Below are 27,793 nucleotides of genomic sequence, written 5' to 3'. Positions count from 1 at the left end.
ATATTGTATCATATTAGTTTGTGATATTGAAGCTTCGCATCAATATTTGAATTAAACTTGGAAAATAATTTCAGCAAATTAGAAAGATATTCTGCTTTGCAGCTTGTAGTGCATGCATCTCCAGCAGATAACCTCCAGATTGCTGACCATGTGCTTGTCTTTGCCTCCTCAGCATCTGGGAGTCATGCCAGATCCCCTGGGGTGCCCTGAAATGGGTGTGACCACAAAAGATCCATTTTGTTTCACTTCAGCAGCTGTTAAACTCGTATGCATGGAATAAACACAACACAACTGACATCTTTGTGTTCCTCTGTGTCATTCTGCTACAGTAGGATGTAACGTAATGACTTGCAGTAATTTCTCCCTGCAAGTCAAAGTAAAGTGCTTTTATTAGACCAACAACATCATTCTGAAAAATTATTCACACTCTATAAAATCCCTTAAAGTTCATTTTATTCAGTTATCAATGACTACATTATGTAATGACAATCTATACATATTGATTGTAAATAGTCTATCATGTGTAATGTTCTTGGTGTATTAATTTTTACTGTTTTCATTTTTGTAATGTTCTCACGCATTCTAAATTGCCCTCCATGAGTGCCTAGTTTGTTGTGTCTATACTGAGCGCTAAATATTTACTGTATAATCACATCAACATCATTAAAACTACTACTAGTCCTACTTCTACTGGTATCACCACTACTACCTACCAGTAATAATAGTAATTATGAGAAATCATATTTGCCATTGTTTTTGCATATTGAAATGAAAGCCTTTGTGCTGACTTTTATTATGTTCTTAGACCTGAAAGATACACTACTAACCTAATTTGAACACCCTGCTTTGTGGCAGAAAACTCGGGGGGTTAGAGCTGGCACACACAAGCAGGCAAGAGGTCTTGTCTGTTACCTCACAAGCCCCCATATGTATCTGAATGCTTTGACCTCTCACAGACTTTGGCCTTATGCAAATCTGTCATCTGGTGCAGACATTTAGGGGACGCTTTAAATTTTTAAGATTCCTTTGAAAGCTTGTATTCTGCGGAATCTGCTGTTTGACCAGATTTCAAGCATGAAGAAATTATTACCTTTCGAAATGAATGAAAAATAAAAAAAACTAAAAATGAGATTTTGGTAAGAGAAACCTTTTAAAACTTTTAAGTCATCTCAGTGAAAAGACCTCTGCTGCAACTTCATTTCATGTGATTTTGACTTTTTTTCGGCTGATAATAGCAACAGCTGCAAGAAAAAAACTTGAATGATAGCAAAATGTCATAAGGTGACTGAACTGAGGCCAGGTTTATTGGCATGATGCACGACACAGCTTATCTCTCCCTGCAGTTGGCCCTCGGTAGTACTTAAATGTCGACCTGTTGTTGCAGAGGAGCGCCAATGGGGTGTTTACACAGGGGCCTTGGGGCCTTATTATGGTGCCTTCACAATGGGCCGGTGCTCTGTCTGTTTGCTGTCAGGGATAATGCGTCCCATTGGAACTTCACAAAGACGGGCAATCAGGCGGCCGGCCCATTGTTGCAGCATGGACAGGCCTGCTAAACCAAAGTGGCGGCGGGGTGGCTGACGTCAGTCCCTCTTTAAAGGCGGCTTGGAAGCAAGGGCGCCGGCATTAGTAGACCCGGCAGGAATATGGACACCGCACCACGACTCTCCTGTTCGCTCTCTGCCCTGCTCCTGCTCGCAATCCTGTCCTGCTCTGCGGGGGACGACGCCGACGCCGACCCCGACCCCGACCCCGACCCCGATGCCCCGCCGTGCTCGGATTACCAGCAGGCCTTCGACGGCTCCTGCTACGAGTTCGTGAGCATGCAGCGGACCTTCCTCGCGGCGCAGGGCTGGTGCGAGCGGGGCGGGGGCCACCTGGCGTTCGTCCTCAACGACGAGACCCAGCAGTTCCTGCAGAGGCACCTGGACCCGGGCTGGGACTGGTGGCTCGGACTGGCGCCCACCTCACAGAACCTCACTCTAGACGCCACTGCTGACGGTAGGAGCCAGGACAACAGAGGGGACCTGCTACTCTGAGTGCATTGGTCTCAGGTTTACACCAGCTTTAACTGGTGCTTCTGCTCCATTAATAAGGAGTGCTAGAGTCAAATAAGGCAAAACCCAGAATGCCCTGTGGAGTATTTACTGGAGAGCATGATGTGGAGCACTTGTTTTAGGAACACACACTAATAAAGTGTGCAACAGCGATAACTAATATTATAGATATTATTTATAATAATTCTGAAACCATTATTAGAGAAATGGTCTGCTCTTGTTCCTTCATATCTAAATCCGTATGATTAGAGTTTAAATTAAGATTTTTAAATTAAGATTAAGTTAAAATTTAAATTAAGTTTATTCTTTATTCAGATATTCGAAAAAAGCTTTTGAGAACAGATGCTTTCTGTGTTCTTGATTTTATCTGACAGATTCACGGTGTCTATGCAACTGCAGAATAGGCCCCAGGGACTATAAAGAACAAGCTGTGCTTTTTATCCAGGACATGGCCATTTGTTGATCTTCACCGCTTTATTGGTCATGCTCTGATTAGGGCTGAGAGATCTGTGCATGGTGGCTATCTTCTGCTGCAGCTTGCTGTGCAGAGAAAGATTTATTTGTGTCTCTCAATTGCCAGTGCTCTTACATCCTGGGAGCTCAGATTAGCAGCATCTTGGTTACGATGGACGCAGACAGCCCCTCATTCACCAGGCCTTCAATAGCCCACCCTGTCCTCCCCATTGATTTACTGAGTTGTGCTTTATCCCACACACAAGCAGATCGCTCTTACCAGTTTGTTGGCAGGGTCACTAATGTTTTCTTTATTGCCTCACTAACAACAGTACAGCTGTTACTTCAGGCTGAGGTGAGTTTTTGGAAAACATTTTGTTTGCCTGTGAAGTTCCTTGCCAGGCAGTGAAGTCAGACTTAGCATTTCCCCCAGTGACAGCATCATGGCTAAGAGATTGGATCAATCGGTATATTTTTTGTTTGCGTATGACATCAATGAGCATGGTCTGTGTGCACAGGTCCCCTGGCCTGGCTGGATGGCTCTGATGTGAGCTATTCCAACTGGGTGAAGGACCCCCCGGAGGCCGCCGGCTGCAGTCACATCCTGAGAGACTCTGGGTTCCAGTGGGAGGCCACCCACAACTGCAGCCAGGAGCTGTATTTCGTCTGCGAGTTTGGTGAGTCCTGCTGCTCCTGTCTGTGGCAGAGTGTGTTTCTGTGCTCATGTGAATGTGTGTGCATGTGTCTGTGTGATTATAAACTTGTATGTTTGTGTATGGCAGACAGAATGTGTGTATGTTTGTGAGTGACAGTAATGTACAAGTAATAATATACCATGGTATATTATTAGTGCAATATAGTGTTACATTATATACTGTCAGAGTGACTTACATAGGTTAGAATTTTTTACATGCTACCCATTTATACAGCTGGATATTTACTGAGGCAATTGTGGGTTAAGGACCTTGCTCGAGGGTACAACAGCAGTGCCCCAGTGGGGAATCGACCTGGCAACCTGGTTACGAGTCGTGTTCTTTACCACTATGCTACACTGCCGCACATAGTAACCCATAAACCCACAGTATGCAGTATGTGAGTGAGCAATTCAGTGTCTCTGGGTGGGCTGACTCTCTACCCCTGCTTTGTCACAGAGTCGGGCCGCACTCTCGCCTGCGTGGACCAAAATGCCACGCTGCAGTGCGGCTCCGGCCAGGTCATCGAGATCGACGACAGCTTCTACGGCAGGAAAACGCTTCACTACTGCAGGGCGAGCCCAGGTCCCACAGCCTCGCCCTCCCAGGAGGAGTGCAGCTGGGTGGATGTTGTGGACCTGGTAGCAGGTACATCCTACATCACCATGTCATTGTTCTTTATTTAAACATAGCATTAATGTAACTGTAAGTATAAGTGTAATCAATGTAAGTATAGATCCTCTGTTAATGTGAGACAAGGTTTTGCATTATTGGACAGGTAAAAAAAATGCATTTTGCACTGTATACTTGCGTATACTCAGAAAAAGATTTTTCATCTTAAAAATTCTTTTTAAACTAATTAGCAAACTACGTAAGATATTTTTCAGTAGGTCAGTTAAGTTTATAAAGCAGGATGTTTTTGATGCATTTTGCCTGGATATCACATGTTGGTTTGTCAGGGAAACCGGGGTTAAAAAAAAAAAAAAACTTCATATTAGCTACAGAACATCAATAAGATTGGCCAATACTGCGATTTGTTGAGCGTTCCAGCCACTGCATTTGTAAAGCACACATCGAACTATTATTAGCGTGGAGTAAACACCAATTATACATACCCAACAAAGGGTTAGATATACTCAGTGCCAATGAAGCCCCTTTGGAAACAGAATTCCCTTTAAGTAGCGAAGCTTTGTAGCGCTGATAAAAGGAGGTCTTTGTCTGACAAAGCCACAATAGCATTACTCGTTCTGTAACCCATCTCATTGCTCATTTTCAGCCGCAAGATTCCCATTCTCTAAAATGGGCTTTGATGGGCTGAAATATGATCTCAATCCAAATACGTTTCATTAAATATCTACAGAGCGATCCAAACAATGGCTCATTTGTGTTTTAAGATCATGTTTCACGGGTGGTGCAAATGTCACTTTTAATGTGATAGGTACTGTATGTGCAACTCAAATTTAAGGTACCGGATGATGTTAACCACAATTGCACTCTGTAGCCCTCAAGTGAATTTCCTTCATGTTCATTAAGTGTTAACGTTAACACTGTTGTATTGGCAGAATGAGGTCCTGTACTTTCTTATGATCTCCCATCAACCCCTCTGTGCCCCTAGGACATTGCCATGGGCTTCAGGTGTGCCAGGCCGCAGCAGACGTTTCGTCGTTTGGGGAGCCCTGTCCTGGACTAGGAAGCTACCTGTCAGTGGAGTACCACTGCAAAGATGGTCAGACCCCCCCACACACACACAAACACACACACACACACACACACACACACACACAGACAATATACTATATACTGTGTACTGTATACAGACGGTTCCTGAGTTACACAAAGTCAAAAAGTAACTTGGATTTTACTCATGAGACATATTTATTTAATTATCTCCCACCAGCCTTATGTCGATGTGCAATGCGTTCATACCACACCGTGTTTTTATAATTCCTAGCTGATAAATATAGTGAATAGTTCTTCTGTATATGAGAAACTACAAATCTCAGATTTTTTTAAGGCTCCAGTATTTACGTATGGTAAACAATAGCTATAACATAGCTCTGTCAGCTCGTTATTGTCTCTATTAGTATGGTTGTATGATGTAAGTTAATGTTGTTATGGATCATTATCTGACACCATAATAATGCAATACTATTAGAGAAGGGTGTTATTATCGTTCATTGTTTGACTGTTTGTGCGCTTTAGTTTCCTGTGTGTATATTGCTCTGAAGTTCCGCCCTGCTTCATATCAGATTGCCCTGCGTTGTCTTTCCAAGAATTTGTGCCACAGCTCAGTAGTTTCAAATGTGACAACACAGGCACAACAACCAATATGTACAAATCGCTGAGAGACAAACGTAAAAACGTTAACGAAAAATGTTAAAAAAAAACATACAAACTTTCACAGTAAGTGAATGGACTCTCCAGTAAAAGAAACAGCAGCAGCTTAAACCTGATGGTAGTTTTTCTAGTGACCTGCTGATATGATCGTTTAGCTCTGAAATTTTAAAGGTGAGAAGACTGATAATCATTGCAGGTACTTGTTAAACGTGTAATAGGTTAATAGTGGTCCTGTTGAGCCTGTGTACGGTAGAGCAGAAGTGTTGGTTCTACTGAGAAACTACTAGTCCTGTTCTTGTTGCTTGTGTGTTTTTAATGCATGTATGTTTACTACATGTATTCAGTTGCTATAGCCTTGTAAGTCACTCTGGATCGTGACTGAGGTCATGGAAATATTAAAGGGTGTGAAAAAATACATGCAACATTATGAATTACACACACAGTATGGCCCTGCCAGCCAGCATGAGATTTACACCTTTTCTTCTCGTCTGTGTCACACCCCCGGTCTCTTTTCAGTCCCCAGCTGGGGTCACTGTGTGTACTTTAGACGGACGCTTTGTGTCTACGTGTCTGTCTCCATGAGGCACATATTAACCTGCCTCTCTGCACTCCGTTTATTCCCTGCACAACCGCACCTGCTGGTAGTCATGGCGAACGATGAGAATGTGAAGCGAAACGCTACCAGTGAATTGGAAAATGAAAAACATTAGTGTTTAGCCAGGGGAAAAGAGGAGGCGGCCTTTATCACAGAAGAAGCATGCTGTCCGTGTCTACCGTGAAGTGGTGGCAAGTGGAGACAGTGTTCTGCCTTTCAAAGCCGCAGCCCTCTGAAGGAATAGTTAAGCTGTGGTTGACAAAATGATACAACCTGTTCCTCAATCGGGGTGCTTGTCTGTGACTGGCAGGTCTACACTTACTGATGACCAAGCTGGCCGCTGTCTTCGACAATGTCACCATTACAGTGAAGTGGCTGCTCCACCCATACCAGGGCAACCTCACCTGTACCCTGAGTGCTGGTGATGGGCACACTATCGACCCCTACAGTCCAGAGAAGTGAGTTGCATCCTTTTCTCATCCCAGCTATCTCACTACCATTCAGCTACAGATCCTGTGGACTATTTCCCCCAGTACATCAGCTTTCAAAAGCAATAATTGCTTCTATTAAACAAGTTAGACGATCTAAATGATACATGTATGGGACAAACATTAAGAAAATGGCTTCTATTATTAGAATGCAATAATGTGTTGTTTTTACATATAAAAATGTATTGGTACTTACTCTACATTATTGGCACTTTAACAGATGATTTTATACAGGGTGATTTCCATTGATTATAGTTTTTACGTGTCATCAGTTTGTACAACTGGGTGTTTACTGAGGCAATTTTAGGTTAAGGTGCCCCAGGGTACAGCAGCAGTGCCCTAGCAAGGAATCAAACTGGCAACATTTCGTTTACGAGCCCTGCTCCTTACCACTATGCTACACTGCCACCTCGTGAGCCTCAAGTTAACAGCTACATGAACGGCTTGGGTCAGTGCATGTTTTTTCTAAGTGCTGTTATGTAGTGGGCCATGGGGTTTTAAGAAGGTTGCCCGTGTTGTCTTGTTTTCAGGGCGGAGAGCAGCATGGTTCACAGGTACACCCGGCCCGGTGTTTTTGTTGTGGGGGTGGAGTGCACCACCAGCGAGTGGCATGTGACGGCCCAGAAAACCGTTACCATCCAAGAGCCAGTTGGCGACTTTGGCGTCATCAAGTGTTACAGTTTGAATCAATCAGACGACAGCACAAACTGCAAGACCCTTTATGGAAGCCCCTTGAAAATCCAGGTGGAGCTGGAAGCAGGTGAATAGTTGTTAACAGCACAAGCTTACACACACACACACAGAAATGCACAGATACACACACACACACACACACACACACACACCAATATCTATGTATGCACACAAACAAAGGTTTTAAAGAATGAATGTAAATAGCATGGTGAGATCAAGAAAGTGAGATCAAGCTTTGACAAATCACTTGCTCTTCCAGGAACCAACATCACATACAGGGTCCAGAGCGGAGAGACCACCCTGGTCACATCAGCAGCATTAAGAGGCATCAACCCTCACAACCTCACCGTGGGCCCGGACACACAGCTGCAGCTGGGGCCAGGTTGCCACCAGCTGACCCTCCTGGCCTCCAATGGGGTGACCGCTGCAGACATCTCCATGACTCTGCTGGCCTGCTTCCTGGAGCCTGTTGGGGGCCTGCAGGCGTCCCTGGTGTCTGAGGAAGCGTCATGCCCTGGCTCCAACCTCAGCATCTCAGTCAGTATCTCACTGGCCCACGGGGCCCCCGTAAAACTGCACTTCCTGGTTTCAGGCACCAACGCCAGCCTCTCCGCAACAAAGGAGATGAGCCTCTCTGAGACGAGGGAGATGACAAATGGCAGCCTTCAGGAGTTCAGCATTATGACAGGTGTCCAAGGTGACTGTCCACGCTGTGCTCTAATATGACTGATAGAAATGTATTTTTAGATATACAACAGGCTTCACCATTGTCAACAGTTACAATTATACTGTGAAGGGAAAGGTGTAACAGACTGTATAAATAAATTATGTAATGTAAATTATGCATGTAGATAAATAATTACTTAAGATTTACAAGCCAAGAAGGTTTGTTAAACCTTGGATAAATCAATATTTAACCAAATCATAAATAAAAAAAAATTGATGGCTGCAGAACTCCTAATGCAATTTAAGACTCTAAATGTTTATGATTTGCGTGAAACCAAAATAATGAATGTTCTTTTTTCAGCTGTAGCAGACATGCTGTTTGATATATTCATGAAATATGTTGTTTCAGGAACCTTTCAAGTGAGGGTCAGAGCAACCAACAACTTATCTGAGATGGAGCTGGATGTGGGAAATGTAACCATGTTATGCAATAATTCTGAAACAAACCAGGATGAGAACTCGGTAAGATTTGCCCTTTGCTGCAGAGCTGTCTACAGCCATTGGCTGATTCTCATATTATATGTATGTAAGTTTATATTAAATGTCTTCTTGTCTGTGTTTTTTGTACATCCTTATGTGTAACACATAGCTAATGATGTACTTAATTCAGTGTGGGCTGGGTTAGTGTCAGGAATGTTTTGTTTGCCAACAGAGTGAAGAACATTCCAGATTTCCTCGGGACAGTCCGGTGAGAATCACGGCGGATCCTGACAATCCAGTCATTGGCACCCAATCTGTGACACTAAAGGTGAAAAATCTGAAAGGATCAGCTGATAAATACAATTTCCAATGGGAATGCAGTAAGTAAACCTTCTGTATAATATAAAACAGGCCACTCTCTCCAATTACTCATGGACTGCTTTTGTCTAGTAGCCTAGTAGCAGCTTTCAGACTAATGTGGAATAAAGCAGGTATTTTTTAGAATACCCACGTCTAGGTCGGGGGTCGAGCTCATTTGTGGGGAGGATAATGTCCACCTTCATCTGTACTCTTCCCCCCCTATCTGAAGACTCAGCTCTTTCAACTGTACCTGACTAACCTAAACTGGCTCTTCCCAAACCTGTTGGGCCATCTGAGATTGGAGCTGAAACACACCTGTTGAGTCATACTTCTCGCCTTACAAACAGTTGTCAGCTGTTGTATCATTATTTTCAGATTCATATCGGATTTTTGACACTTAGGTATTTGCGTTCAATCGTGTGCCGTAATAACATTATTAAAAAAATGATTACATCATAAACATTTTGTGACTGTGTCACTAAGTGTGCTAAAACTTTGTGCCTCGTCTGTGTCCCGTTTTACCACTGTAGCCGGCAGCTGCCAGCCTTCATGCGGCGCAAACACAGATAGCGATGAGCTGGAGATCACGGGTAACTGCCTTCCAGACACATTCGCCTTTGCAAAGTACTCTGTGACCGCAACAAAGAAAAATGGACAGCCGAACTCCGATACAGCATCCAAATGCATCACTGTCACCCCACAGAACGACCTGAGTCTCAGTATCAGGTAAAGATTGTGTCATATAGTGCTGTAGCTGTGTGTAATCACACAAAGCAATGATGTAATTGTAGATGTATTTTCGAAGGGCACCAAAGGTCATTCTGTGAAAAATAATGACTAGTTTACCTTACAGTCGTCACTCAACACGTACATCCAATCGGAACATAACGATATCTAAAAGCTCATTAATGATGTCTGAATGAATGAGATGTACATGTGGGTGTTTGATTGCACAATGATTGTGCTGCAGCCGTTTTAAGTTAAGGTACGTTATATAACTCATCCCTGCAGCTGTTCTGCCTGCAACCCAGTAAATGTCAACCAGGACCTTCGACTCTATCTCACATGTCAAGGCTGTGAGACAATTCAGTGGTACATAGAGTCCAATGATGAAGAAACTGTAAGTAAATGGACCTACTCTGCCATTTACCTATCTCACTATAGCTATGCTGTTATAGTATTAGAAGTAGTATTGCTGTTGCAGTTGTCAGCATTATTATTATTTTTTATTGTTATCAAGCACCGAGCCCATATCCAATGTAATACACAATTCCATTGAGAACGTTACAGCAGAAAGAAGCAACAGAATTAAAATGCATGTAACACACTGAGAGAATCATACATATTCAAATACATATGATAAATATATTGAGATTTAACACAGTAATCTGTTCACGAGTAAGATACTGTATAAATAAGCATTGAAGAGATGTCATTTTGTTCCACGTGTTAGAGTTTCAGAAGCTCCACTTGTACTAAAAAAGGCAGGAAGAGAAATTTGTTCTTTTTTGGTCATGCCAGTTTAATTCTTTCAGGGACCCCTGAAGAGTTGCTATGACTCCCAGATGCCAAGGAAACTAATACCAGACCAACGTGGCACCAGTGACCTGCTAGTGACACGTCAGAGGCTACAAGCAGCAACGCGAAATATCAAAGTGGTAGTATTAGGTTGGGGGCTGTGTTTTTTGTTGCCGATGTGCTTTTGATGCTTAGATTAATGATAGTGTGAACTTAACACGACTTTGTCGCCCTCCAGGAGGACTGCAGTGAAAGTTTGGTTCTGCGTTTGTTTGTCGTGTTGTGACCGGTTCCAACATCCCATTTCCGTTGCGTTATGTCAGCTTGCTTTTTGAGCAAGTCTGATTGGCTGATTTTCATTTTGATTGGGCAAACAGCACCATGTAGCCATGGTGGCAGAATAAGTAGCGTGGGAGATGTCACTTCCAGTGCAATATGAGAGGGGCAGAGCAAGTGAATTTGGACAATACAACAGCATTTCTAACTCCGCCCGGTCACTTTGTTTGGCACTGTATAACTGTGCATGTGTTATTTTGAGCCCCAAAGAGGCTTAAAAGAAAATAATGATGAAGTAGCCTTCATTTCTGGGACATCTGAAAGAATTGATCGTCCTTGTGAAATAGAGTCAGCGTTGCTGCGTGTTGCTTGTCTCCAGGTACGAAACAGGGAAAGTCGGGTTCGGCCAAGTACCTCATCAACCTGAACTTTCCCACCGATGCTCCAGCCACCCCAGCCCCTCCTACCACCACTCAAACCAAGCAGCCGCCGCCTTCTGTGACCACCAAAGCCAACACTCCCGCAGGGCCTGCCAGGCCTACTGGGCCTGGTAGGCCTACCGCACCTCCTGCCCCCAATTTGGCACCATCTACAACACCCTCTCGGGCTTTACCCACCACCACCACCACCGCCTCCGCCCCCACGACTCCGGGCCCCCCCACCTGCAGTGTCACCCCCCTGGAGGGGACGATCCTGACACCCTTTGCCATCAGGTGCACCACACCCCATCGGTTCTGCTCAGGTGGACCCTGTACGTACTGCTTCAAGACCAGCAAAGGTGAGGCGTTTGGGTCCATGGATTCCCGTTTCAATGGCTTGGGCAAGTAGTCAGTTGATCTTGCGGAGCCTGTGGAGGAGGGTCAATCAACTGTTCTGTTTAGGTCATCAGAGGAAAGCCTTTATTTATTTAAAGGGTTTAATCTATTCCTGCTAAAACAGCAAATGTTGCAGTCAGAAAGTTGGAGGAATGAAAAAATCAATTTTGTTGTACCTTGTTGTACCTTTGTTTTGTACCTTGCCAAATTGTGACATAAATGAATAACCGTGAAATAAACACCTGTCCGCATAAAACGAAGCATGTGGTAAAGCATTTTGTTGGTTGTAACCAGCTGGAAGTGCTGCAGAATATGATCGTATTGTTTTATAACATGGCTGTGCCTCTCGTTTCAGGCAACTACCTGCACTGTGGCAATCAGCAGAACGTGAAGTCCCTCTTCCTCCCCCTAGGGGACAAGAACAGTAACTACAAACTAACCATATCCGTGTCTGTGAAGAACACAGAGGGACTTACCATCAGTACCGCACTGACCCCACGGGTATGTTATCAGTGCATACATTATAAACCAATGGGCTACCATGATGACATTGTATATGTATATGTAGGTCATGTTGCCTATAACTGGTCCGTACCAGTCTGTAACATTGTACTCATGTGAATTCTCCAAAGGAGCACACACATCAGTATTTACAACTAGAAAAACCTTTTTTTTTTCAAATTTCATTAGAAACGAATGCGATTGCACCTTTTCTGAGGGACACACCTTACCTTTGTCTGTTTGTCTGCTCAGGTGACAGACGCCAGCTCAGACCCTAAACTGAAGGACCTCCAGGCGCTGGTGTCGGAACAGGTGGCACACCTGAAGCAGGAAGGTGACCTCTCCGGGGTGGCCCTGTCACAGATGTACCAGTCTGTGTCCGCCCTACTGAACGAGGGAACTGGGGGCAATAGCCAGAAGGGTGCCAGGATGGAGGTATGAGTCTGGAGGTGTGAAGGGTGTGAGGGTGTATGACAGTGTGTGAGGGCATGGGTGTGTGTATGCAGGTAGGGTGTTTGTGATGTGTCAGGATAGAGGTATGACAGTGGGTGTATGGAAGTATAAGGGTGTATGTGTGTGTGTGTGTGTGTGTGTGTTTGAGGGTTGAAATATCAGTGTGGGCATGAGGGTATATGTATAACTGCCCTAAATAAAAATGATTATAAGAGTTAGTGTGGGCTCACTCACTGAGTTTACAGCATAGCAAAACTCAAGAGAAATTAAAAAGTAAAAGCTCTGGAAATGGCTGTTTCTGCACTTATAACACATGGGTGTGTTTGCACAGCACTCACTGTTGTTTTAAATGGGGTTTTCTCCTGCTGAAGCTCAGGGAGGAGATGTTGGGCAACATGTCCGCCGCTCTACATGGCGCCCCCCCCATGAACCCCCTTGAAGTGCAGGTGACTGGTGAGGCCCTGGTAGGACTCACAAACCAGGCGGATGAGCTCACTCCCTCTGCTCAGGTACTGAGGACACAGTAATGATTGGAATAATGAATGGGGAGGAGGGAGGACAGGGGAATTGTGGGATATGTAGTTTCCTGTGTCAGTTCACAGAAATGCAAGACTAAGTAGGGAATCGGTTGCAGTTTAAAATTCTGGAGAGAATATTGCTCAGATTAAGAACCACAGGAACAAATTTAATGTGGTCCTCTCTGTGTTTCTCTTGCAGGTACATGCGAGCACCCTATTGGCCAACCTCAGCCACGCCCTGATCTCCGTGAACGTCACGGGCAGCGAGGGAGCTGCACAAGTGGCGCAGGCAGCCGAGCCTGTCGTCATGACAGCCAGTAACATCCTCACGTCCTCTGCGACTTCAAGTAACAAGGTCAGTGCTGCCACACAGTCTGGTGACCGTAAGGGTGTCCTTTAGTCGTATCTGGGCAGCACTGTGGAGTACTGGAAAGGGGCAGGGTTGGTTTGATTCCATGCGAGGGTACTGCTGTTATACCTTTGGCCTGCTTAACCAACAATTGCCTCCGTAAATATTCAGCTGTATAAATGGGTAAAATTGAAACCTATATAAGTCGCTAAATAAGAGTAATAAGAGAGTCTGATAAATAATGATAATGTAATGTAATTCCTCTAATGCCTTATATGTTTCATTTTCTCTCTCCCTCTCTCAGCATGAGATATCTGGCCTCCTGCTCAACACCATAGGCAATGTGCAAACTGCCCTGCTGGCTGGGAAGAACCCTAATGAACCGCCTGCTGTCTTTAGCACCCCGAAAATCACGGTTTATGTCAACAGGTAAGCAAACAGCAGCGTTACCCAAGTCACCCGTCACAAAGCAGATACACGTGGGCGTGGGCCCCCTCTGCAGTGCCTCTGTTACTGTACCTTCAAAAACAGACTCTTTTTGTTTGCCTAACTTTGACGGCTGTGCTTTCTAATCTACCATCGAAAGATTTCGGTTTAACTGACCTCACCGACTAGGAAGCAGACCATCTGAAAGCACTGCACAGGAGTGACATCATTCTCTTAGCATTCAATATATCGACAGGGAGGCCGGCTGACACTGACACCTGGTTGGTTTGTATTGGATCACTGTTCTGTTTTGATAAAATGAAGTTTGCGGTAGAAAAGTAGGTCATGATAAGATTTTTCTGGCTAATACACTGTGGGTGTTTTAACAGTGTGGAGAAATAAATAAATGAGGTAAAATGTGTCCTGTAACTCTAACTCTGTCCTGTAATGTGTTTTTAACTCCAGCTCCTAGCATGTAAATAATTTGGTCAGAGTTATGTTGTTCTTGTGTGATATAACTTTCCTTCTTAACTAAGACATTCAGCGAATTGAAAGCATTTTTTAAAACTGAAAAATAGAAGCCAAAATCATGCTTTGTACATACTCTGCTATATCTGTCTGGATAAGCATGACTCATCAAGGTCACAGGCAGTAATCACGGAAGCTGTTAAATGAAACTTTATTATCATTTATTGAGTGTTGTAAAAACATCCATAGTATCAACAGAAATTCTATTTCAGTTTCCATTTCTAATTCTAATGTTCTTCCAATGTACAATCTTCTCAGGTTTTTCCACAAATATAACAATAACACTTTAGTATAAAGGAAATACAAGGCCAGGGGCAGTGTAACCTTGGAAGAGTGGTTTTCAGGCAGATGCCAGGAAAATAAAGCAATAAAGAAAAACTGGACCAAAAAGTGACTTGAGCAGCACCCTATGGTCATGGGATGAAACTGCAGTGGACCCACTGATTAAAAAAAAAAAACATATTGCTATTTGTGATTGCTGTCTCTTAGGATGTCTTCAGATCACATCCAGGAGCAAGAGTTCACTGTCCAGAACAGCAGCTCTGCCAGCTTCACCTTCCCTGCTGAGGCGAGAAATGTCCTGCCTGCTGATGAGCCTGTGGATGTGCGGGTGTGTGAGAGCTCTGATCCCCTGCAGGAAGTCTAAGTGTGTGTGTGTCTGTGTGTGTGCAGAAATGTGTGCATGTGCATGTGCACGTGCATGTGCATGCGCATGTGCATGTGCATGTGCATGTGCATGTGCATGTGCATGTGCATGTGCATGCTATGTATGCATGCATGTGAGTGTATGCATGCATGCACTGTGGCTGAGCTGCACGTTTGAATTAGAAAAATCATTAATTGAAAGGTTTCCCTTCATAGTCTTGTATTGATTCATATTGTCTTGTTGACTATCGTGTGTTTGAATGATCTCTCTGATGTCACCACGCCCTCCCCTGTTGCTGATCCTCAGATGATGAGCTTCGGGGTGAACCCGTTCTCCTGGAGCGGGGACGATCCCATCAGCGGGACTGTGGGGGCGCTGTCCCTCACCAGAGAGGATGGCTCTGTCATTCCTGTGGGAAACCTGACCAATGACATTGAGGTCAGAGCGCTGTCACTTACACGAACAGTCCAGTAACTGCTCTGGACTCCTCAAGCTGAAGAATAAGTGTTACGAATTTTGTCTGGATTAGTTGGACTTTCTGCAACACCATGAAGTTCAGGTTCAGAATTACTTGTAAGAATAAAATAGGTCTTTCCTTTGACTTTAAAGTAGTTAGTCTGAACATTACATTCCTTGAATAGCAGACACCCTCATACAGACCAACTTATACAGCTCCGTGTTTACTTATGCAGGTCAGGTTCAGTCAGGTTGTGCTTAAGGGTACAACAGGACAGCCATACCTGGGAACTGACCTCCCAACACAAAGGGCTACAAGCCCTTCTCCTTTCCGTTACAACTAGGAGAGAATAGAAGTTTGAATACTGTTTTAAGTATACAGAGATGGGCAAGGTTTTAGGGGAAGCAGTGTAGCACAGTGGTAAGGAGCAAGGCTCGTAAGGGTTGTCAGTTCAAGTCCCTGCTGGGGAATTGCTGCTATACTCTTAGGCAAGGTACTTAAACCAGAATTACTGCAATAATGTAATGTAATGCACAGGGCACGCAAGAATGTTGGGTGGGAAAGGAGATCTCAGAGAGTGGTTTTATTTCACTATGCAACTCCTCCACCTCCTCCGGTTGCCTCCCTTGCCGGTTTGCAGATCCTTTTGCCGAGACCCGAGGCCACGCAGGTGAACAGTACGGTCCTGGACCTGGGGAACTTCAGCACAGTGGCTATTAACGTCACCGCGCCCAACGTGTCCCTGGTGCTGAGGCTGGACCCCTCCGAGGACATCGCCCTGCAGCTGCTCCTTGGATTCCAGGCCTACCCCAACGACACCTACCACGAGGCCTTAACACAGCTGCCACAAGAGGGCGCCCCTCAAGGTGACACATCACCCCTCCTGTCTGGCTGTTGGCTTAATTTTGGATCTTTTGGACAGCAGTGGGCAGATATATGAAGGGAGGATGTGTGAGTGATGAAGATGCTTGTCTCTGGTGCAGGGGAGCAGTACACGTGGGTGCTGGGTCCAGACGAAATGGCCGCAGGAGTTGGGGTGTACTATCTGGTGGTGAGACCCATTGTGGAGGCAGGGGTCAACTCCACTAACGCCACTGTGTCTGTCACGTCCATTGCGGCTCAGTGCATGTACTGGGATGAAACTGAAACAGGCTGGAACGATCACGGATGCAGGGTAAATACCACATGTGAATACAGACAGTTGTGCTTACCTCCTCACTAGTCTAAGGTACTGATGTTATAAAGCAATGCAATGTTGTGATGTATAAGAGTGATAACTGGAATGCTGGCTGTTGGATCTATAGAAAGGAGTGACCACAGATGCAGGGTAAACACCACATGTGAACACATACAGCTGTGATTATTCCTTTGCCAGTAATCTAAGGTACTGATGCTATAAAGCAATGCAATGTTGTGACGGATAAGAATGATAACTGGAATACTGGTTATCGGATGGCTTTGCTTACCTGTATCTGCATTTAGGGTTAGCGTGATGGTTAGGGTTTAAGGTGATGTTAGGGTTAACCTGTAAAATGCGTGTGTTCCATTGGGCACCTCTCCATCCCCCAGGTTGGGCCCCTCACCACCCCTTTTGTCACTCAGTGCTTATGTAACCACCTGACATTTTTCGGGAGCTCGTTCTTCGTCATGCCCAATGTCGTGGATGTCTCGCGCACGGCCGAGCTGTTCGCCACCTTCGTCAACAACCCCGTGGTGGTGTGCTTCGTGGGCGCCATTTTCCTGGTCTACCTCTTGGTGGTGGTGTGGGCTCGGAGGAAGGACATCCAGGACTCCGCCAAGGTCTCCGTGGGCGACCGGTGACTAATTCACAGCTTGGATGTGAGCAGTTGTGCATATTTTGTAGAGTAACAGTGAACTCCTCTGTGACAACCTCCAGGTGAAGATCACCGTTTTAGAGGACAATGACCCTCTGGCTCAGTACCGCTACATGCTAACCGTTAGCACAGGGCACCGAAGAGGGGCCTCCACTTCAGCACAGGTGATTTGTGTGTTCAACATTGTCGTAGTATACTTGCCTTTTGTCAGAGTGTACAAGTTGTTAACTCATGGTAGGGCTTGCATAGTGTCATGCTCACACTCACTGGTCTTGGAGCGTGGTTGGCCTGGTCTGACACTGTTGCTCATTTAAATTGAATGGATACACTTATGTTCTATTGTGATGTAAGTCGCTCTGGATAAGAGCGTCTGCTAAATGCGTGTAATGTAATGTAATGAGAGGTCTGACATGACCCTAAATCCAGATCAGCATTTACACTCTCTCCCTCTCGCTCTCTCTCTCCCTCTCCTGCCACCCTGAAGGTCACGGTGACCCTGCTGGGCTCAGAGGGCGAGAGCGAGCCTCATCACCTGACCGACCCTGACAAGCCAGTGTTTGAGAGAGGAGGCGTGGACATGTTCCTGCTGACCACGCCCTTCTCGCTGGGAGAACTTCAGAGCATCAGGCTGTGGCACGACAACTCGGGAGGGTACCCTGCATGGTGAGGGCGGGGCAGGAGGTCAGATCAACCCGTATGTTCGTAAAATGACATCGCGTTGACTTCACATGGGTGCAGAGCTTTGCAGCAGAATGGGTCATGACCAGATCGAACCTGGCTCACTTCTCCAGCTCAAAAGTTGCATGCTGTGCCTTAATGGAGAGCCTTTTTCAAAGATCAAATGAAACAACCTCTGTGACAACAAGAACCAACAAGTGTGGTTTTGGAATATGTAGTTTATATGGTTTATTCTTTCATTATTTATTCATATTTCATTCATTCATTCTTTGTTTGATTTGTTCATTCGTCAGTTTTGCATGGCATAACAAACCTTTCTATTGCAATTTCTTTTTCAAAACAACATTATATTTCTCATCAATACTCATATTTGAAAAACTCATACATTACACCATTATAGTCCTAAATGAAGAAGTACACTAGATAAATAACCTAGTCTGCTGCCATCAGGTACATCAACAAGGTGATGGTGCAGGACCTGGAGACAGGGCAGAAGTGGTACTTCCTGTGTAACTCCTGGCTGGCCGTAGATATGGGCGAATTTGTCCTGGACAAGGTCTTTCCTGTTGCCACAGAGATGGATCTGAAAAGGTTCAGGTGAGTGGCTGCCTGAAGGAAGCTGGGGGAACCTAATTGCTGCAGTGTTGGGGGTTTTTCTATCTACTTTATTGGATGAAAGAGGTTGGCGTATTCCCTCTGGAAAGGGTAAAGACAATTTCACAGGTTTTGTATGTATCTTATGAAACACGGCGATGTCCACAATCCCGCAGCAACCTGTTCTTCATGAAGACCGTGAAGGACTTCCGCGACGGGCACATCTGGTTCTCCGTGATCAGCCGGCCCCCGAGCAGCAACTTCACCCGCGTGCAGCGGGTCTCCTGCTGCTTCTCCCTGCTTCTCTGCACCATGCTGACCAGCATCATGTTCTGGGGAATCCCCAAGGACCCGTCCGAGCAGACCATGGACCTCGGTACGTCCACTTGTTAGGGGCACCTCTGTTTTTTTTTCGTTTGGCGTTGCAGGTTACAAACTGTAAGTCTCTGTGTAGATAGATTTAGTCCAGGCCTTTAGTCACAGTGCAGCACATTTACGGTTACATATTCATCATCAAGCAGATACTCTTACCCGGAGCACCAGGCGTCTAAATTAACCAGACTGACAGCCAGTGGTTCTGCCCTAATCCCTGACTGCCACCACTCCAAAATGGCATGTGGGGCCCAAAAGGAAGTCTTACTATTAGATCATTTTTGGAAAACTCCAAGGTTTTACAATGAAAGTAAGGGTCAAATGCTAATTTTGTAGATGCTCTGTTGTACTTTTCTTAGTAACTTTGACTCACTGGTTTGCTGGTGGGTGAGCACTGTCATCTCTCTCTTTCTCTCTTGCTCCCCAGGTCAGATTGAGTTCACCTGGCAGCAGGTGATGATCGGCATCCAGAGCTCAGTCATCATGTTTCCCGTAAATCTCCTCATCGTGAGCATCTTCCGGAACACCCGACCGCGGGAGAAGAAGCCAGACCAGCCCACAAAGCACCCCAAGACGGAGTCTGCCAAGCAAGGCAAGATCGGCCGCGTGTCCCCCTCCCAACCGCCGTCACCGGAGAGCGGCCACAGGGAAATCACACCTGATGCCGTCATCAAGGTAACCCTGCTCACGGGCATCTGGATGTCTGCTTCTACTTTTAACTGAAAATTATTAAAGATCATACACATGTCTATGTGCTATGGTACTGGGCAGAGATGTGAAAACACAGAGTAGATTAGAAAAGCCCACACACTGGATTGCTCCTACATGCCTTTATTAACAAATAAGCAAAGCGGCAATATTTCCATTTCCAACATCTCCATACATATTCTGTGTATGTGTCCTGTACTACTGTTGTTGCTTGTCCTAACACTACTGTTGTTTGGTATGTGTTGCTGTCACTTTGACGTTGAATACAAGCACTGTGAGAGACACTGGAACCGGAGTCAAATTCCTTGTAGAAGCATGCTTGGCAGGTGGAGTCTGGTTCTGATTTTGATTTCAATCAAAAGGATCTTCATCAAGTTGACTTGATGTCTCTGCTGGTAGCAGAAACAGATGTGCCACAAGGTTTAGTTCGATCCCAGTTCTTGGTCTCATCAGCTTGCATCAATCCACGATCCACAAACACAATGGCATTGTTTTTTTTGGAGGCCATCTTTCTGCACGGTTTATCCTCTCAGGACATTAAGAGGATAGCACAGTCCCTCTCTAAGGCCATGAAGAGCCCCATTCCTCAGCTGGAGAAAGAATTCGGGAGGACGGCTGACATCAACACCCTGCTGTCCGTGGTGGAGGAGATCGTCCGGCAGCAGAACCGAGCGGGCGGAGAGTTCTACAGCGACAGCTGCAAGAAGGAAGGAGCCATGGCTCTTTCACTGGGAGCGGTCAACCTGCAAGGTGCAACTCCACACCAAACCTCTGCATGGCGATCATTTTAGCTGGACCCACGCCTGCACTCACACAGGCTACCTAGCTGTTGCAACGTTATGCCAAGGTGTTTAACCTGTGCACAGATGGGTAATTTGCACGGCTATGTTGTGTTAATGATGTGAGGTTGCTATAGTGATGTTGACGATCTGATGTGGGGTTGGTATCCTAGTGAAGTATGGCAACAGGTTTTATAGTATTATAATGTTGTGTTGATGATATGGGGTTTGGGTGGCAATGTAGCATAATGGTACGGAGAAGGCCACGTAACTGCAAGGTTACTGGTTCAATTCCTCGCTGGGGCACTGCTGCTGTACCCTTGGGCAAGGTACATGAGCCAGAATTGCCTCAGTAAATATCCAGCTGTACAAATGAATAGAATGTAAAATTTGTAACCTATATAACTCATCCTGGATAAGTGCATCTTCCAAATGACAATAATGTAATGTAATGGATGACAATACTACATACAGTAGCTGATTTGGATTTGACATATTGGTGATGTGTTAGCAGAAACCAGCCCTTGCACGAGCCTTGAGATGACTGTGATCGACACCCAGAAACGGAATGACTACAGCCAGTACCTGTACCGGCAACTGCTGCATGTGGAGAAGGAGCTGGAGCTGCTTGGTCCGGCCCGCTTCTCCGACCCAAGCAGCCATAGCCGGGCAGTCAGGCAGGTGCAGGGGATGAAGGGGCTTCTGGAGTCGCACCTGTCCTCCTCCAGCTCCGCCGGGGACGCCCTGGCTCGCAGCCCCAGCCCGTCAGAGGGTGAGGCCCGCAGTCGGTGCTGCCAGGGGGGCCTGCCCTGGTGGTTCATGTTCGTGGGCTGGCTCCTGGTGGCGGCCACCAGCGGCGTGTCGGCCTACTTCACCATGATGTACGGCCTGACATACGGCAAGGACCGCTCCATCAGCTGGCTCATCTCCATGGTGGTATCCTTCTTTGAGAGCCTCTTCATCACTCAGCCTATCAAGGTAGGCTGGCCCAGTGCTGGAATCAGCAGGACGGGGCTCTCAGTAGGTTCAGAGCCCAACAGAAGAAACACACAAATCAACACATTGCCAAGTTTTAGGCAGAAGGTAGATACATTGATAACCATCTTCATTAAATTTACATTTGTTCATTTGGCAGATGCTTTTATCCAGAGCGACTTACAAGTGAATACAACATAAGTGAAAGCCATACACACAATATCATACAATATTAGAAGTGTGGCGTGACCAAGTTTCAATAGTTAGCTAGACAAGGTACAGGCTAGCTGGTGAAGACACAAGTGCATTAAGACATAGTCCAAAGGTCTATGCATACAACACATGAATGTGGCTATGCTATCTGAAAACCATGTACAGTGGGTGGGTAAACATCTTTGTGAGCTCAGCACTGTATTACATCTTGAATACCATGCAGGTGCTGGGTTTTGCTGCCTTCTTTGCCTTGGTGCTGAAAAAGGTTGATCAAGAGGAGTATGGGGGTGGTCTCCTTGAAGGAGCCCTTGCAAGTTCAGGTAAATCACTGTCAGTTATGAGTTAGGAAAACAGCAACTTACACAGGTAAATCCGAGACGAGAGTATCCATTCCTGGTCCCAGATCACCTCAACCCTGCGAGGTTTAGGGAAGCAAACTCTCCCATTCCCATCCGGTCAATGGCACGAGTAATTAGGATTTGTGATGACGCAAAAGTCAGAATTCAATGGATGGATGTCTTTAAGAGCCAATCTGTGGTTTTTTGGTTCCTATTGTGAAATGAGCATCCCGTCCCCCCCAGCTGATCCGGATGTGGTTCTGGGAGCTCGGCGGGACAGCACCTGCAGCTTCTACCAGCCTCCTCCCCCCACAGACATCGAGAGGATGAGGAACAACATGATCAAGGAGCAGAAGGTCTTTGCACTTATCAGGGAGATCCTCGGTAAGACCCTGCCCACACGCTCTGAGATCTCTTTTCCCACACAATATTGGATGTATGCCCTGTTCATTACATTACATTATTGACATTTTGCAGATACTCTCATCCAGAGTGACTTATATATGTTACAATATATGTTATACAGTACGTTACAAAATATATGTTACATGTTATCCATTTATACAGCTAGATATTTACTGGGGCAATTGTGGGTTAAGTACCTTGCCCAAGGGTACAGCAGCAGTGCCCCAGGAATCAAACTGACAACCTTTTGGTTACAAGCCCTGCACCACTATGTGGCACTGCCTCCCACTGTACACTGTGTCTTTCACAGCCTACATGGGGTTCATGTGGATGCTGCTCTTGGTGGCGTATGGCCAGCGGGACCCGAACGCCTTCTTCCTGACTCGTCACATAGAGCAGAGCTTCAGCAATGGGGTCCCCGACACCTTGAGCCTTAAAGATGTGTTCACCTGGGCTAACACCACTCTTCTCAGTAACCTCTTCGGGGAGTACCCAGGTAGCAGCCTTCCCTGTCAGTGAACCTCCATCAATGGAAACACATCCTTGGCAATCATCATGGCGATATCAAGAACAGACAGGGCTATACAGCAGTGGTCCAGTGCATGTTGCACTATTATATTGAGCCAAACGGAATTCATCATCATTAAATCATTAGATGTTACATTACAATACATTGTAATTTATTGCTGAAAATACATTTGTAGCAGTGTAAATGTACATCAGACAAAGAGACATGGTATTTACATGATGGTATATTACATTGCATATCACATTATTCAGCATTTACATTACATTGTTTCTCTTATCCAACAGCCAGTTTTGGTTAATTACCTTGCCCAGGGATACAATAGCAGAATCTTACCTGGGGGATGAACTCACAACCTTTGGGTTACGATCCTGGTGCTTACAACTGTGCCACACTGCTGTATTAATGGACCCCGCATTGACATGATCTTTATCATCAGGGTTCATCACGGATGGGAACTCTAAGCTGGTGGGTAGCGCTCGTATTCGGCAGGTGAGGGTGCGGAAGAACTCCTGCCGCATCGCCCGATCCATGCGTCAGTCCGTGGCAGACTGCAATGCCCCTTACTCTTGGGAGGTGGAGGACATGGGCTCGTATGTACCGGGCTGGAACCGCTCTGCTGATACCAACTCCTCACAGGCTCCCACCCCCTGGCAGTACCAGAGCCAAGCCCGGCTCAGGGCCCACCCCATATGGGGCAGCTTGGTGCTGTACAGGGGAGGGGGGTTCGTGGCTGACCTGGGCCCAGACCTACAGAATGGCAGCAGGTTAGCCAACAGCTAGCAATTTCTCAACATTAGTTGATGATGAGAGTCAACATTTAGTCAGAAAAAATGGAGAACACGTTTCTAGTTTGGTTTGCACATTAGCAAAATGAAAGTTGTGTCACTGTTTGGGGCTGAGTAGGTCCTTTGCATAAGCTGATAAACTGAGGTCCTGACTTACTATTGTAAGTAAAAGTTCCTTCAGTTTCCTGGTCAAATTTCCAAGCAGGCTTTTCCAAGCTCTGGCCAGCCAATAATCATGCCTACATCTAGGTGGTTACACAGTCCTTTGTGTTCCCAACCCAGGGCACTGTAACTGAGAAATGAGTTCTGAGCTGTTTTTCTTGCTTACAGTACAGGTATTTCTGAAACTGTCCTGCATACAAAATATAAGTAAACATTTTGGAGGAGTTTTGGCAGAAATCAAATATTTAGAATGCTGTGCAATAAACTGAGCAATTTAGTTCACTGTGAAAATAATTCTCTTGACAGCGTGCTTCAGTACTTGTTTGACAACACCTGGCTGGACATGTATACGCGGGCGGTTTTTGTGGAGTTCACAGTCTACAACGCTAACGTCAACCTCTTCTGTATTGTCACTCTAATGCTGGAGACCACTGCTGTGGGTGAGAGATTCTTTCTCAATGGTTTTCGCTTTAAGAAAGCCAGCATTTATTCATAATCTGATCAGATCACTGTGAAGCCTTCCCCACTGTCTTCCCTCAGGGGCCTTCCAGTACCGCACTGAGTTGCAGAATGTACGCCTCTACCAGTCTACTGGTGGTCTGCATATCTTCGTCATGGCCTCTGAGGTCATATACTTCCTCTTCATCCTCTACTACATGTTTGTCCAGGTCAGTTTCTCAGAGGGATTTCTTGGGGAATGTGGCAAATCCCAGAAAAGAGCAGTGTTGGCAGACTTTTGTTCCAGCCATGCTCTTAACCACCTAATTCTCTGCTTCATTGTCATTGACTTCTTGGATTCTTGGCATGTCTGGGTCTTGGCATGCCTATCATGTCATATAAGGATATAAATGATAAAGTCAGTTTGGAGTTGGAAGACTCTGGAATATTTGGCAAGGAGTCTTGGCCAGATGATGCACTGATCTGCTGAAATATTAATCCCTCTTAACTGGAGCGAGTTAAGAAAGGGTGGAAATAGGGAAGAAAGAGGCTTGTAGACATTGTAACACACACAATGAATGCAGGTCAGTGGGGATATCTATATTACCAGAGGTAGCTAATGGGGTAGAACTAAGGTGTGGCCTTTCCAAATATCACCTATATCAAACCCCATAAAGAGAGCGGCAAAATGGTCTTGGTCAGCACTCGAATACTGGAAGTGAGTAGCCCTGTACTAAAGGAATCAGTGATACTGAGCATACATAGACAATAACTGTGACAATGACAATGACTCAGGGGTGCAGAGATTCATAATAAGGGGTACCTGTTGCTAACGAGATCTCCAGTCCCACTCAGACCCGTTGCCTCCCGGCTCTGGCAGGGCAAGCTGATGAGGCAGCAGAAGTGGGCCTACTTCAGCAGCAAGTGGAACCTTCTGGAGCTGGCCATCATCATCCTCAGCTGGAGCGCGCTGTCCGTCTTCATCAAGAGGACGCTGCTGGGGAACAGAGACGTGGAGTACTACCAAAACCACCAAGACGAGTGAGCCGCATCCCTCACCACCACAGCAAAGGCTTAAATTGGCTACACAGCACAAAAGCAAAGTGATGAACTACTCTCAGGAGACACACCAAGTTTTATACAATCATTATAGCTCCTGCAGGGATATCTTGCAGATGCATTTCTTCCAAGCACAGGGGAGACTGTCTGCCTAATTTTTGAATAGTAATATGATTGTAACCACTGGGACACTGAAGCACAGTCAGAGGCAGTCTCATCTCATGTACAAGTCCTATAACACCCACTGTTCACAGTATATGAGACTTAAATACTGAAATATCATGGAGTTATAGCAAATCCGCCTAAAGTAATGAGTGTGGACCACAGACACGCGTTCCTCAACATCACTGTCAGTGTGATTAATAGCACTAAAATTACACCCAGTGAATACAGTGTAACAGACAAAAGTCCCATAAGTTTTATCATAAGTATTAACTTCTCTAAGTTTAAGAACTAACTTCTCATTAGTGCTATTACTGTGTGATGGACAGACCACGATGTGGTGAACTGTGTCTCCTTTTGTGTTTACTCCGCGCCAGGTTTGCCAGTTTCTACGACACGGCGGCAGCAGACGCAGTACTGGGCTACCTGATCGCCTTCCTGGTGCTGCTGGCCACAGTCAAGCTCTGGCACCTGCTGCGGCTCAACCCCAAGCTGCACATGATCACCTCCACGCTGCAGAGGGCCTGGACCGACATCTCCGGCTTCATCACCGTCATGACCATCATGTTCCTGGCTTACTCCATCGCTGTGAGGGCCTCACTCCCACTGCTTCCTCTCAGAATCTCTCACCGATGCTCACACATGCTCTGACAGTTGTAATAAAAAACATACACACACACACGCACACGCACACACACACATATACATACATATACATGTTACATGTACAGTACCTGTCAAAGGTTTGCACACACCTACTCATAGAAGGGTTTTTCTTTATTTTCACTATTTTCCACATTTTAGAATAATAGTAAAGACATCAAAACTATGAAATAACACAACTGGAATTATGCAGTGACCAAAATAGTGTTAAACAAAGTAAAACTATCTTATATTTTAGATTCTTCAAAGTAGGCAAAAATATTTTTTTTAATTAATTTTTTTCAGAAAAAAATTCATACATCAGCTTCATTATTTATATTTTTCTAAGAAACAAATTTCAAGCATTTAAGCGTCTTTAGATTAAAATGTCATTGAATGCATATTTCGCATTATCTTAATCAGGTGTGTCCATACTTTTGAGTGGTACTGTATATGTAGAAATTTTGCTCATTTGTTTTTGCATATCATAGAATTTAAACAGTGATTAAGAACTAATGATGTGAAAAAAGATGAATTTATTATGGGTATCTTTTCACAGAACACAAAGGCTGGTTGAGGCTTCTCATGATTACCTTTTTTCCTCTCTGTAGTCAAATCTGATGTTTGGCTGGAAGTTGTACTCATACAGGACCCTCCTTGACGCTGCTCAGACCATGGTCAGCTTGCAGCTGGGCATCTTTAACTATGAGGAGGTGAGTGGGGCTGAACCGAACTTGAACATGAACTGCTCCCACAGAGTGGCAGGTCAGCTTTGTGACTGATCGACATTCTCCCCCCAGATCCTGGACTATAACCCCGTGCTCGGTGCCTTCCTCATCGGCTCCTGCATCGTCTTCATGACCTTTGTGGTGGTCAACCTCTTTATCTCCGTCATCCTGGTGGCATTCAGCCAGGAGCAACTGCACCACAAGGTAGAAAGGCCTCTACCATGCCTATAATGGTGCTGTAATGCATCCCTCGTGGTCCCTGTGCCTATGTACATGAGATAGTCATGAGATGTGTCCTCTGATAGTGCATTTAGTTTTGTTTGTCAGTATTGAGCCTGTAGCTGTTCTCCCTCTGAATGGCTTTAGCAAACCACAAGTTCATTGAAGTGCTTACAACTGAAAGTAGAACTTATTTGTGGATAATTCTAAGAATACTAGACATATTTGTAACTCATAACCAGCATTTAGGATATAGGTTTACTCTTAAGTCAGGAAAGGTTTGGAGCAAGTCCTCCACATGAGGACCCCTAACTATCTTGGAACACAGTTGAGGCTTGGGAAATGATTGTAGTGGGTCATGAAGTGGAACTTAAATCATTCTTAGTACTTTCTCTGTGGTTAAAGTCCATTCTTCAGAGAGGCACCTGAAACATTGTAGAAATATTTCCCAGCATTCTGTTTTTTTTTCCCTGCAGCCCTCAGAAGAGGAGGAGATTGTTGATCTCATGCTGATGAAGCTCTGCAGTCTCTTCGGAATCAAGTGCAAAAAAGATGAGAAAGATGGTGTGGACGGAAGGAAAGAAAACAGCCCTGAAGCCCCCACAACCAAAAGAGCACACACTGATTAGCAGCTCATATGTATGTAGATGTCAAATAAATCAAGAGTGTATTTTTATGAGCTATGAAATTTCAGGCTCTCAAATGGATGTCTAGTAGTGCAACACATGTTGAATCAAGATTCCCCAAGTGCGTCTCTTCTAGCTGTCCCTATGATTAAAAATATGCATGTATACCTAAAGTTTGAAATGTGCTTTTGACTTAAAATACAGCTGCTTTTCAGTTCCATTCTATAATAATACAATA

The 27,793-nt window shown here is 45.2% G+C and overlaps 1 protein-coding gene across 1 annotated transcript; it reads left to right on the top strand.

Annotated features, from left to right (window-relative positions):
* Positions 1–1,646: 1,646 nt before the first annotated feature.
* On the top strand, positions 1,647–27,793 carry pkd1l2a (polycystic kidney disease 1 like 2a). Its single transcript, XM_036544219.1, has 41 exons — positions 1,647–2,001; positions 3,029–3,187; positions 3,662–3,850; positions 4,818–4,928; positions 6,445–6,592; positions 7,153–7,382; positions 7,575–8,012; positions 8,391–8,503; positions 8,694–8,841; positions 9,352–9,547; positions 9,833–9,941; positions 10,578–10,593; positions 10,995–11,393; positions 11,786–11,931; positions 12,184–12,366; positions 12,756–12,893; positions 13,102–13,257; positions 13,556–13,680; positions 14,695–14,815; positions 15,158–15,289; positions 15,949–16,174; positions 16,292–16,482; positions 16,878–17,108; positions 17,206–17,307; positions 17,628–17,806; positions 18,272–18,418; positions 18,592–18,791; positions 19,215–19,462; positions 20,029–20,270; positions 20,832–21,252; positions 21,686–21,782; positions 22,044–22,184; positions 22,516–22,701; positions 23,171–23,498; positions 23,988–24,121; positions 24,222–24,349; positions 25,000–25,160; positions 25,718–25,928; positions 26,594–26,695; positions 26,783–26,914; positions 27,406–27,793. Exons 1-41 carry the CDS (start codon positions 1,647–1,649, stop codon positions 27,556–27,558), a joined length of 7,572 nt encoding a protein of 2,523 aa, XP_036400112.1. The 3' UTR covers positions 27,559–27,793.

Source organism: Megalops cyprinoides, chromosome 13 (assembly GCF_013368585.1).
Source record: "Megalops cyprinoides isolate fMegCyp1 chromosome 13, fMegCyp1.pri, whole genome shotgun sequence".
NCBI lineage: Eukaryota > Metazoa > Chordata > Actinopteri > Elopiformes > Megalopidae > Megalops > Megalops cyprinoides.
This window is presented reverse-complemented; position numbering and strand designations above follow the sequence as displayed.

Coding starts and splice junctions, on each gene's coding strand:
- pkd1l2a (XM_036544219.1), top strand. CDS start 1,647: ATGGACACCGCACCACGACTCTCCTGTTCGCTCTCTGCCCTGCTCCTG. Junction 9,548..9,832: donor GACCTGAGTCTCAGTATCAG/GTAAAGATTGTG, acceptor TCATCCCTGCAG/CTGTTCTGCCTGCAACCCAG. Junction 26,915..27,405: donor AGGAGCAACTGCACCACAAG/GTAGAAAGGCCT, acceptor TTTTCCCTGCAG/CCCTCAGAAGAGGAGGAGAT.